This window comes from Trichomycterus rosablanca, chromosome 25 (genome assembly GCF_030014385.1).
Source record: "Trichomycterus rosablanca isolate fTriRos1 chromosome 25, fTriRos1.hap1, whole genome shotgun sequence".
Classification (NCBI taxonomy): Eukaryota; Metazoa; Chordata; class Actinopteri; order Siluriformes; family Trichomycteridae; genus Trichomycterus; species Trichomycterus rosablanca.
This window is the reverse complement of record NC_086012.1, coordinates 15,109,108-15,121,228: the sequence shown is the minus strand read 5'-3', so window position 1 is coordinate 15,121,228 and position 12,121 is coordinate 15,109,108. Positions and strand designations below refer to the sequence as shown.

General features: G+C 37.3%; 2 protein-coding genes across 2 annotated transcripts; one reads left to right on the top strand and one right to left on the bottom strand.

Moving 5' to 3' along the window:
• Positions 1-240: 240 nt before the first annotated feature.
• Positions 241-3,091, bottom strand: polr2ea (RNA polymerase II, I and III subunit E, a). Its single transcript, XM_062987386.1, has 8 exons — positions 2,896-3,091; positions 1,949-2,123; positions 1,702-1,817; positions 1,282-1,362; positions 1,105-1,163; positions 813-891; positions 645-720; positions 241-471 (listed from the first exon to the last, which is right to left on the bottom strand). The coding sequence occupies exons 1-7, from the start codon at positions 2,950-2,952 to the stop codon at positions 655-657; spliced, it is 633 nt and encodes a 210-aa protein (XP_062843456.1). The 5' UTR covers positions 2,953-3,091; the 3' UTR covers positions 241-471; positions 645-654.
• Positions 3,092-4,047: 956 nt separating this feature from the next.
• Positions 4,048-10,006, top strand: gpx4b (glutathione peroxidase 4b). The gene is made up of 7 exons (XM_062987557.1): positions 4,048-4,137; positions 6,199-6,293; positions 6,402-6,546; positions 6,931-7,082; positions 7,185-7,209; positions 8,338-8,397; positions 9,781-10,006. The coding sequence occupies exons 1-7, from the start codon at positions 4,069-4,071 to the stop codon at positions 9,811-9,813; spliced, it is 579 nt and encodes a 192-aa protein (XP_062843627.1). The 5' UTR covers positions 4,048-4,068; the 3' UTR covers positions 9,814-10,006.
• Positions 10,007-12,121: the final 2,115 nt, after the last annotated feature.

The window sequence follows — 12,121 nt, the reverse complement described above, 5'->3', positions numbered from 1 at the left end:
TGTTTTAGTTGTTACATATTTTTCTAAATGCTCTTCTGTTCCCATATCAGAAAGAGAGTTTCATTTTAATTAAACTTCCAGTAGAAGTATTACAGCTTTCATTCTTATTCAAAAGAAATGTATAAACCAAATGACTAAATACCTTCTGCTGCCTTGTATAATATAACTGCAGACCCACTGCTATTGTATCCACTTCCATTTATCAATCTGAACTTTTGGTACTATTATAATAAACAGTCAGTGGTTTAAGCCTCTTTATTACAAAAATGAATCATTACTCAGTCACAACTGAAAATGTTTTAAACATGTTAATATACAAGAATTGTGTTTACCTTAGAAATGCCACATACATGCCTATTTTCTAAAACCAAAAATATGTTGGTTCTTCTTTTGCACTCAAACTGTATCTTAAGATCCCACACGCAAGCTGAATCACCTCCAGCAGTAAGTATGTTCAAATCCCCTGATGACCTGAAAAAAAAACAAAAAAAACCCCCAGTGATTAACAACAGAACAGCAGACAGAACAATAAAGCAGCTATATTGTAGCTTTATATATTGTTTAACACAGGAATAAACTCTCACAGGAATTTGATGCTAATTGTAATTTTTATGACATAGTTGTGATTATTTTTATTGACTTACTTCTGCAGCTCTACTGTACAAGTCTGTATGTAATGTATCGTCCTGCAGTTTCACTCGGCCGGATAATCTTCACCACCTGTTTGATTCAGGAATAATGTTAACAAATTGGGTTTCATATAACATCTTTCTTTAGTTACTGTACAGATTAATCATTGTTATAATACACACCTGGCCTCTTTTCAGGCCAAAGTACCGAGCCACAGGGTCTCCTGCCTGAATCCTGGGTAACTGGCTCTCCTTTAGCTTACTAACAAGAGTCAAGGAAACTGCACAGAAATGATAGAAAGCTTCCCAGCACAGTGGGTATCTAAATTTGTTTATACTTGTCTTTATAACTGTATGTAACACACTTTATCCAGTTCCTTTACAGCTGTTAGGTGAACTTAAAGTAAGCAAATTTATCTGCAATAAGAATAATAATAAGAAATTAATAAAGACTAAATTTGATCATTAAGGATACTATCTTGCTAGCAGCTCCGTGACTTCTTCTTTTGTCATCACCATGTGCTCAGGAACCAGCTGCAAAACAAACCAATAATAATAACTAAATAGATTATAAATATAATCTAATTTCTTTTAATAACAATGTCTAATTTTACACGTAGAAATGTGAAAGTATTTAAGCTGGAGTTCTTGCCTCGTGTTCTGTGATGTTGATGAGAAGCTCTTGCTGCAGGAACTGCTCCAGGATGTACTTCGGTGCCATGTCTACTAGCGACTGTAAACAGATCATCAAACAAAATGTTAGCATAAACCATTAAGCCTGATTGAAGTTCAGTTATAGAAAGGGGTAAGCACAAACTGGGATTTTTAAAAAAATGCATTTCAGTTAAATACATATGCATTATGTTTCTCCAAAAATTCAAGAAGAACAAAATTTTTAAAATCTGCAGCTTTTGTCATTCCACCTTAAGTGGTGTGAATGTCACTGTTACCCTAATTGGTATGTATTAACGGTGACAGTCAGAGGCTGAAAGGTGTGCTGAAACTGTATATCATCAACTAAAGCTGATCAAATTGGATGTGTTGGGGTATTGTTGTATATATTTTTTATTACCTGTTTGGCAGATGGTGTCATGCCCATCTGGACCACAATAATAGCACGGGTGATGTTCTCCTCCTGCATTCTCTGGCAGTACATTTTGATGGTCTTGATGCCCACCTTGGGCTCCTCTGGAAAATTAAAAGACACATTAAAGGGACATTATTTACATTTCTATCTTGGCTGTTTGTGTGTAGTAGCTAATTATGCATTAATTTCACTGCGTGATAGTTTACACTCGTTACCTTGCTCGGAATCTTACCAGGAAAGAAAACAAACATCTGATCTGTGGGATCATCGTTGTGAGCCACGAGCACGGTGAGATCTGTCCGTCGAGGCCGACCCTCACTGGGTTTATCTCCAAACTGACTTTTAAACTCTTCCAGAGTCTGATCCAACTCATCCTGTGTCACCAAGTATCCCCGATCATGACAGAGCTGTAAGAAAAACAAGTTTAAGGCTTTAGTGTTATTTAAATTACACAGTAAAGAGAAATATTTATTTATTTATTTATTAGGATTTTAACGTCAAACATTGGTTACATTCATGACAGGACAGGTAGTTACTCATTACACAAGAATTATCAGTTTAAGTTTATTGTAAAACACAGTCATGGACAATTTTGTATCTCCAATTCACCTCACTTGAATGTCTTTGGACTGTGTGAGGAAACCGGATCTCCCGAAGGAAACCCACACTGACACGGGGAGAACATGCAAATTCCACAAAGAATGGACAGTTAAGGAAAATAACGTTTCTCTAGAACAATGATGCGTCTTAAAAACAACAAAACACGACATAAAGCGGAAACCATATAATAAACAGATCCCAGTTAGCGTCAACATGAATATATTTAAGAACTGTAACAAGTATGTAACGTGCTGTTACTTAATATAGTTACAATAACAATAACATAGCTACTTTACTTAATAATAATAATAGATCAGTAAAATAACAGTGTTCCATACAGCTAAACCTCATCATTCAGCAATCAGTCTATTACAGTGAAGCAGAATCCCCATACAATAGAACAAAGACCAGGTTGTACGTTTGGCATCTGGTGCTTTTATTGGTTGTTTTTATTAACGATGACCTGTATATCTTACATTACTTATTTATTAATCTGAGCACATGTAGAGGTAGTGATAGTGATGTAGCTCACTGTTCTGTATGAGCACCATGTGCATGTAAACGGGAACGGAATCAAACCTGCATTATAGTTTTCCTGATCTTCCACAGACGGTAAGTCTCCTCTTCATCATCCATTCTGCTTTAATATCTGCTGTAATTCTTTACCAGTTGAGATTATTTATTATTATTCAGTGTTTGCTCACTACCGATCGCTTCCATCGAACACACACTGCTTCCTTTCCGCTTACTGAGCTCTTGTATACACAGTAGGACCCAAAGTGGTGTCTAAAGATCTGCCTGAGAATGCGAGAACAAGGCAGCTTTCAGTCAGCAGCTAACACAGACGTTTGAATATTTTGACTATATAATTACAATACTGAACTCTTTTAAATTCGTTTATCACTTGAATTAATAGCGCGTAATACATATAAATAAATGTCATGTGATAAGAATGTATAACCAGGTTTTAAGGAAACACTCGGTTTGAATGATCTTACCACGTGACTGCCTGCACATTCTGATTAGTGTGTGTTTATTTTATGTTGTTTTATTATTTTTACGGTTTTAACCTGTTTGCTTTATCATTTTTGTAAAGTTGAAATGTTCTGCGTGCCCTGCTAAGTTGGTCAAAATCAATTTAGTATCAATTAAAATTAACTTCCTTCAGGATGAATAAATGATCTGTCTGTCTGTCTAAAAGTTCGGACACACCTAGTCAAAATCCATGTTTGAAATTTCAGAGGGTGGCACTGTCACCTTACAGCAAGAAGGTCCTGGGTTCGATTCCCAGGTGGAGCGGTCCGGGTCCTTTCTGTGTGGAATTTGCATGTTCTCCCCGTGTCTGCGTGGAGCTCCGGTTTCCTCCCACAGTCCAGAGACGTGCAAGTGAGGTGAACTGGAGATACAAAATTGTCCATGACTGTTCGACATTAACAACTTAAACTGATGAATCTTGTATTGAATGTAACCTGTAACTACCTGTTGTGTCATGAATGTAACTAAAGTGTGTAAAACATGACGTTAAAATTCTAATAAATAAATGTAGTTTCAGAAGTTTGATGTTTTGCTTGTAACATTATGTATTATATACATTTGTTATTGTATAATTATTATTAGTTAATGCAATCAATCAATTAATCAACATGGCTGAATTTGATCCTTTGATAAACTGCATTGTCACGGTGAGTGGGCGTGGCTCAGTGTGCGCGTCACCGTGTGGGCGTGGTCAGTGCAGCGCATGGTAGGTTGAAGATGTGCTTATTACAGAGAGCGCTGCTGCTCGGTGTCATAGGCAGTAGAGCTTTCAGCATTAGAGCCATGGTAAGACTTTAGATTTATTACAGATAAACCTGCTCATTCATTCTGCTTCTTTTAAGTTTTGAGTATTTTTTAATATAACGAAGCGTTTCAAGGTTAAGCAGCGACATGTCGAGTGTGTTTATTTATAACCGCTGTGCTCTGTAGGTTAGCTTGTTGGAGAGCAGCCTAGCTTAGCTTATCCTGCACACTCAGCTAGTTTTAGCTCGCATAGCCTTATTTACCTGTAATAAACCACAAAATAACCTTTATTAAATGAACTGCGCGTTATGTATTAGTTTATTTATTAGGATATTATGGTATACTGTGGTTGGAAGGGCGTGACGTCTTTATTTTTGAGTATGAGCAGGTTAGCTTGAACAGTCGTAGCTAAGCGGATTGGAAAGTCTTCGATTCAAACGCCACCGTGGTTAAACTGTCACTGTTGGGGCCCCTCAGAAAGGCCCTTAACCCTAAGTTGCTTTTATTATATTTGTTCACATATATAATGAGTCGCTTTGGATAGGCGCCTGCATAGCAGATCAGTGATTAGATCAGATTAGCTAGTGCTCTTTACATTGCTGTGTGTAAACGAATAAGGGAATTCATTTATTTATTTATTAGGATTTGAACATCATGTTTTACACACTTTGGTTACATTCATGAAACAAGATTCACCAGATCTTTAACATCAAACACAGTCATGGACAATCTTCTATCTTCAATTCACCTCACTTGAATGTCTTTGGACTGTTGGAGGAAACCGGAGCTCCTGGAGGAAACCCACACAGACACGGGGAGAACATGCAAACTCCACACAGAAAGGACCCAAATCCCTGCACATGGGAATCAAACCCAGGGCCTTATTGCTGTGAGGCCACCGTGCCGTCCAATAAGGGAAATTAGTTTGGTGATGTACCTTTTCTTTTAAAAGGGGTCAATCACAGGCAGATGCACTGACCATACAGATGTGGGATGTGTAACTATCTAGTAGATCTAGTAATAAATGTATCATTTGCTCTCAATAATCACAAATTAAACTTATCACTATTGACAATTTAGAAGGCTTTAAAAAAAAAAAAAAAAATGAACGTTTTATTTTTACAAACCACATATACAAAATCTGAAACCTTCAGACTTCACAATCTTGCCTTGATGTCTTATTGGCACTGAATAACAGAGCTCTTACCATTTATGCATAGAAGACTAGTGTCTTCTATCTGTCAGCTGTTGAAAATGATTATAGATTCTTTTAATGGGCATCAATAATCGAACACTGACACGTTTCTGTTTGTTATTAGTTAACCAGTTAGTGATTGACCTTCAAACTTTGAAAGGATTGAGACACAATTGGACAGAATATACAAAGTACAAAGAGTGAAGGAAATGTGTTGATATGCTTGTGTACAGTAGCTGCTTATACACTGCACATGCTGGAATGACAGTAGGTTGAAAGCACTGAAATATTACACTTCATTTTTATCTGCTTTTACTTGCTGCCGGGTTAATAGTCAGAGGATCGACTATGCCTCATATAATCAAATAAAGCCAGTCTAAAGTAAAGCATGCACACTTTATTTGGATTTGTGGTTTAGTGGTATGGTCAGTGTTTTAAATTTGCCCAGTTATGAAACATCCCTCTGGGGTAGACAAGTGTACCATTGTTTACTGGCTGTGTAGCCGTAGGAATTATTGTGTGCACTTCTCACCCATGGGATTTGTGAGATTTCATAACAAGCACATTACATTTGCTCAGATAAGCTTTGTTTATCAGTTATCAATTGATACTGAGTGGATTTTAAATAACTTTATGGTTCTAGGACAAAGTCCGCTGACTTCAGGTGTTTATACGTGCAGTTCAAAAGTCAGATCTCTGTTGTGCCAAGACAACCAATTGGCCTGAGTTCTGGCTTCGTGGTAAAGTGCAGTTGACATGGCACTTCTGCTACAGATACTGTCAAAGGCAAAGTGATTCATCTCTAAGTCAAATGATTTTTGTTCTTCTTGACACTTTCAAATTGGTAAACTTCTTAAATTTGTCACATTTCTGATTTGACACTGATTTCTTGCACTTCCTTGCTGCAGTGTGCACAGGCCACTGACTGGAAAAGTGCCAAGAGCATATATGAGTTTTCTGCCATAGACATAGATGGGAATGAAGTGTCTCTGGAAAAATACAGGTAAGGGTTTCTTTCTTTTCTCTTTATCATACTTAAGCTTATGCAGATCACTTTTATTGTCTTGTTTTGTTTATCCAAGACTGCTTCTCATCATCTCTTAATGTTCAGGGGCTTTGTCTGCATCATCACAAACGTAGCCTCTAAATGAGGAAAGACTCCTGTAAACTACACTCAGCTTGCGGCCATGCACACCACGTACGCTGAGAAGGGTTTACGCATCTTGGGTTTTCCTTGCAACCAATTTGGAAAACAGGTACAGTGCATTAAAAAGTAAAGAAAATGTAAATACATGTGCATATAACATTAATAAACACAATCTTTGTTTAAATAACAGATTTTGTATTATGCATAGTCCGTATGTAGAACCGTTGGTTCAGAGTGGAACTGTGTTCTCATCTGCATAACTTACAGCTTAAAAGCCCAGGAACAAATTCGCTTAGGGAAAATATGATTCTGATTTAAGGGACAAATTGTTCAAACAAGAACATGTTGATTTTGATGTGAATACAGTTAAAATATAAACAGTGCTATCTAATCTCTATCAAGGTGTCATTGAAAAAGCCACGCTTTTAAAGTGATCCCTTCATCAGGAGTTGTGTTGTGTAAATAAACTCATTCATACTGTTATCTTTTGTAGGAGCCTGGTACAGAGGCTGACATTAAGGAGTTTGCGAAAGGTTACAACGCAGAATTTGACCTCTTCAGTAAGATTGACGTGAATGGAGATAACGCTCATCCTCTTTGGAAGTGGATGAAGGATCAGCCAAATGGGAAAGGCACTCTGGGAAAGTGAGTTTATTCTTGTCCTGTATTGATATTAATTGTGCAGTTTGGTATTTTCCACAGCAGTATTAAAGGTTTCCTGTGTTTCTCCTTTTCAAACTTTCTTAGTAACATCAAATGGAACTTCACTAAGGTAAGTGTCTTTTTTATAGCTTCCTTAGGGTTTAAAATAAAAACCCAAATCACCACAAAGAACTTTTGTGAAATGCCTGGCTTACACTACACCACTCCAACACGGGTTATGTATTTATCTTTTCTTATTAATTTAGAATTAAACAGTTAAGATGGATCAGGTATGTTAGCTGGAGGTGTGTGTCAAGTGTCCTGTAAAACTGGATGATTTAATGATGGTCCCAGTATGCAAGTAGGACAGTGGTGGATAAGTGAGTAGAGCTTTGGGTTACCAATTGGAAGGTTGTCTGTTTGAACCTTCTCGGCTCCAGGCTTTACAATGGCAGACCCTGTACTCTCACCTCAGCTTCCAAACAAGCTGAAGTACGCAGGAAAATATTTTTATTGTGCTGTACATGTGGACATGACAAAGACATTTAATCTGACCTAGATTATAATAAATATTGTTATTTTTGTAATTATTATTAAGGTTTCGTAATGTTTAAATTGGTTAGGGTTGTAGTGCACATCATGAGATAACATCCAACCAGTGTCCTGTAATATCGTCACCTTCCTAAAATAATGGCCTAAGTCATTTTTGGACCAAAATGATATTTTTGCCTAAATCACCTCCTCACCATGCTGTCCACCTCTGGTAAAATCGCCTATGTCCTTAGTTTAACAGATCATGTGATTCTACCCCTGTAATAAAATGGCCTATGTCAAGAGTGTGACTTGGGCAATTTTATTTTGCCTAAGTCAAAAGACAATATGACTTAGGCAATTTTAGACGTTTTTTTTTTAAAAAGGCAGCTGCTCTAAACAGAACAAAACTCTACCCAGTCCATGAAGTTATATATATGTTGTTCAGTTTTTTGTGTTTCCTGAAAAACCTGAAAAAATGACTTAGGCCATTATTTTAGGAAGGTGACGATATAAAAAATGCAAAGAATGTGACAGTGTCACAAAATGATACGCGTGATTTTTATCTGCCGAGTTTATCAATTCCTTACTTGAGAACATACATGGGCACAGTCTCTTTACTTTTTTCTGTGGGGATTAATTTTGACACCCTAGTTTTCTAAGGTGAACTTTTATAAGGAATGAACCCACACTGAATTTATGCTTACTGATGATTTCTGTGCTCTAGTTTCTCATTAACACAGAAGGACAGGTCGTAAAGAGGTACGGACCAATGGACGATCCAGTGGTAAGTCTACACTGCATACATAGTCCACACTACATGGCCAAAAATATATGGTCACCATTTTCCATGTGCATGTTAGAAACAAGAACTTTATGCTTAATGCTTTCTATTTGTCCAACAGCTATTTTAAGATCAGCATGCAAAGTGCAAAGTCATTGCCCTGAGTGGTGTTAAGTCATGTGATACAGTGCAGTGGGAATGCATTATCTGAAGGGATCAATCTTGTTTGGCCAATGAATCAGGTTTAGGGCACGATGCCGGTCGAATGCTAAATTTGGAGGCTGTTTTTGCTGTATTTTTCTCCCAGTAAAATGGAAATTCGGATGCAACAGCATATACATTGTAGAGAAATGTGTGTGTATTTTAGTATAGTGAAGCTTTGTATCAGGTTGAGAATGGTGTGTTACTGTTAGAAGAAGACTTGCTATTGCAGCTCAAGCAGGGTTGATATTGAAATGATTTGCTAAGTTTAGGGACTTAATTGGTTTGCACAGAACCCTAACCTCAACACTATCCACTAAATGAACCATGACCTTACTGTTTAATATCTGTTCCTGACCTCACTAATGCTCATGGTGCTGAATTTAAGCACATTTCTGAACTCGTGTTACATCTTCTATTGAAAATTCCCCTGAAGGAGTGGGGACTGAATTAAAGAGGAGGAAACAAACTCTGATAATACAATGTACAACAAGCACATGGATTAGATGTTAGAGTGTCTACATATACAGCACAGGCCAAAAGTTTGGACACACCTTCTCATTCCTGTGGTTTTTCTTAATTTTTTTAAATTTTCTACATTGTAGATTAATACTAAAGACATCCAAACTATGAAGGAACACATATGGAATTATGTAGTAAACAAAAAAGTGTTAAACAAACCAGAATATGTTTTATATTTTAGATTCTTCAAAGTAGCCATCTTTTGCTTTAATGACAGATTTGCACACTGAAATTTTCTCAACCAGCTGGAATGGTTTTCAATGAATGTTTGCGCCTTGTCTAGAGTGAATTTTTGGAATTTGTTGCTTTTTTAATGTGTTTCAGACCATCAGTTGGGTTGTGCAGAGGTAGAGTTGGTAAAATATAAAACATATTCTGGTTTGTTTAACACTTTTTGGTTCACTACATAATTCTTCATAGTTTGGATGTCTTCAGTATTAATCTACAATGTAGAAAATAAAAATAATCAAGAAAAAACATTGAAGAGAAGGTGTGTCCAAACTTTTGACTGGTGTGTCCAAACTTTTGGCCTGTACTGTATGTAGCCTTGTAGGAAAAAGTCAGAATTGAATATTTTGTCTGGCTAGTGTAAAATCGTATTACTTATGTAATATTTTATGTAAAATGTACATATTATGTGTGTTTTTTTTTAATTGAAAACAGGTGATCGAAAAGGATCTGCCCAAGTACCTCTAACCAGTGTGGACCAACCCAGCATCAGTACTTTATACTTCCTGCACTACTGTGGCCTAATGGGTATTTTTAGGTCTGTTCTCAGAATAATGACGGCCCTTCTGTAAACCTGTCAGGTAGGATCGGCCTGATGACCCCTGGTGTGCAAACCTTTTATGAGAAGACCCACAAATACCCAGAAATCCCAGTAGAACGCAAACTTGTATGTAATACTGCATGAACTACGTCTGTCTGTCTACCATGTGTACAGAATATGATTCTGATTTACTGATGATTATTAATATAATAAGATTAAAACTTGGTGCTCTTGCTGTGATTGATTTGTATGAATGTTTTTACTAAATAACCGAAATGATTGCTTAGACTCATTCACCTTTGCTTGTGAAGGATAAGGGTCTTGCTCAGGGGTCCAAAAGTAATAATTTGGCTGTGGCCAACCACCTTTCTATAACTAGTCCAGTACCTTACCTGCTGAGTGAAAAATGAGGAGCACAAAACCCAAACCCCTGAGCAAGGAGAAAATGGTCTCTGTCAAGCAATAATAACCACTCCCAGTTTTTCCACTGTTGAGGATCAATGGCTGTATAACAGCAAGCAAAGCCTAAGCAGTTTTACAGGATCAAGTCCATGTCGCAGTGCAGACTGTCAAATAGATGTCTACTTCATTTATCACTTAAATTAAACTGGAGTGTTGTCATGTTGAATGATATTTTAACAAACCGATTAGAACTTGTATGAGCGCTTTTCTGTTTATAGACTGTTTTAAGGCAATACTGACCCTACTTATAGTAAGCTTCTTAATTTAAGCTCAGTATATTGTTTCCATCTGTTGTTCACTTGGCATATGTTTCTATGCCCTAGTTCCCCACTTTTGCAGCTTGTGTCTTCAGAGCAAGGACAGTGAGGAAGTGTAGGATCAAGAAAAAAAGAAGCACATCTAGCATTAAGTGCCTTTAGAAAACAAAACCTTTCATTTTCTGCAATGCAGTTACACGCTGCACTTTTAATTACTCTTGGTAGGGGGCGGTATTGCTTCACTTTAAACTGCACTGCGGTGTTTAGAGCTGCTTATCTGAATTACTGTATTTTTATTTTACTTACAATTGTCGCCAGCATCTTAATCCTGATCAATGTCGCAGAGGGTTCGGGGCTATCCAGAACCAAAGGCAGAAACACATCATGGAATACGCGCATGTGCAGTAACTTTTCTGTTCAGTTCTCGAGTTACATTTTGATCATGAGAAGTAAAACGAACCCGCTCATTAAAATCCGTCTTTTGTCTCTTTGTCGTATTTAATTATACTTTGACGTCATTTAAAAACTGACACCAAAATGACGTCGCAGACCTGCCAGCATAGGCGCGTGACGTAGGAGGCTCAAATTAATTCACTACTCTGATTTGACTCTTTAAATTAGAGCTTTTGGATGAATCGAATCACGCAGGTTGTAATTCATATGGATTGACATCCATAGCTGTATACAGAAACACAACATGTCTGACCTAAAGAGGCAGTATAGATTATTCATGGGTGTGGTAGGGTTGTTTTAATCTGATATTCACAATACCACACTGTAACCATTTAATGACGGTGTATGCATACACACTTTGTTTACTAGACACAGATGAAAATTTTCTTACACTTTTCATGTCATATTACTGCTTTATTTTGGTCAAAGTTGCTGTGGGTCCTGTTTTTCCCAGAATCACTGATTGTAATGCAGCAACACACACTGGTCAGGACGCCAAACACTTGCATAGGCTCGACCATCCTCTCCCTTAGTTGTCTTACATTAAAATAAAAATATTTGCCATTATTATTTATTGTTGTGGGAGCCATATAGGGACCTCATAACTGGGGCAATAACGACCTCTGCTGGCTGGCTGATGCCGCCTGCACAGAGTCAAGGAATAATGCGTTGATCGTGTGGCTCTCTGTACACAAAGCTAATCTGCATATAAACTTGCCTTGTGCAGGTGAAAAGATGCTCTCCTCTCCTCAATCAGGGCGGGGATCGGCATCAGTAGAGAGGAAGCAACGGATACGGGAGGGAAAAAAAAGGGAGAAAATGCATTAAAAAATTTTGTAAAAAACGGTTGCACAACTTTAATAATAGAGGCATCACAGTGACATGCTCAGTTCATATTCTCCCTGAAAGAAATCGTTGTTATTGTCGTCATGTTATTTGCATTATTTAAACAGGATTAATTTATTACTTCTGTTCCACTGGACTGGTTTAATTTAACTTGCTTACTGGGTTGTTTTCAAAGCCCTTTCTTATCACGGGCATTTGTGCTTTATTTGTCCTAAAA

Excerpts from the sequence above, each read along its gene's own strand:
- polr2ea (XM_062987386.1), bottom strand. The coding sequence starts at position 2,952 with ATGGATGATGAAGAGGAGACTTACCGTCTGTGGAAGATCAGGAAAACT. Across the intron at positions 1,164-1,281 it reads TCAACATCACAGAACACGAG|CTGGTTCCTGAGCACATGGT; the intron begins GCAAGAACTCCA and ends TTTGTTTTGCAG. Across the intron at positions 721-812 it reads TTGGCCTGAAAAGAGGCCAG|GTGGTGAAGATTATCCGGCC; the intron begins GTGTGTATTATA and ends TGAATCAAACAG.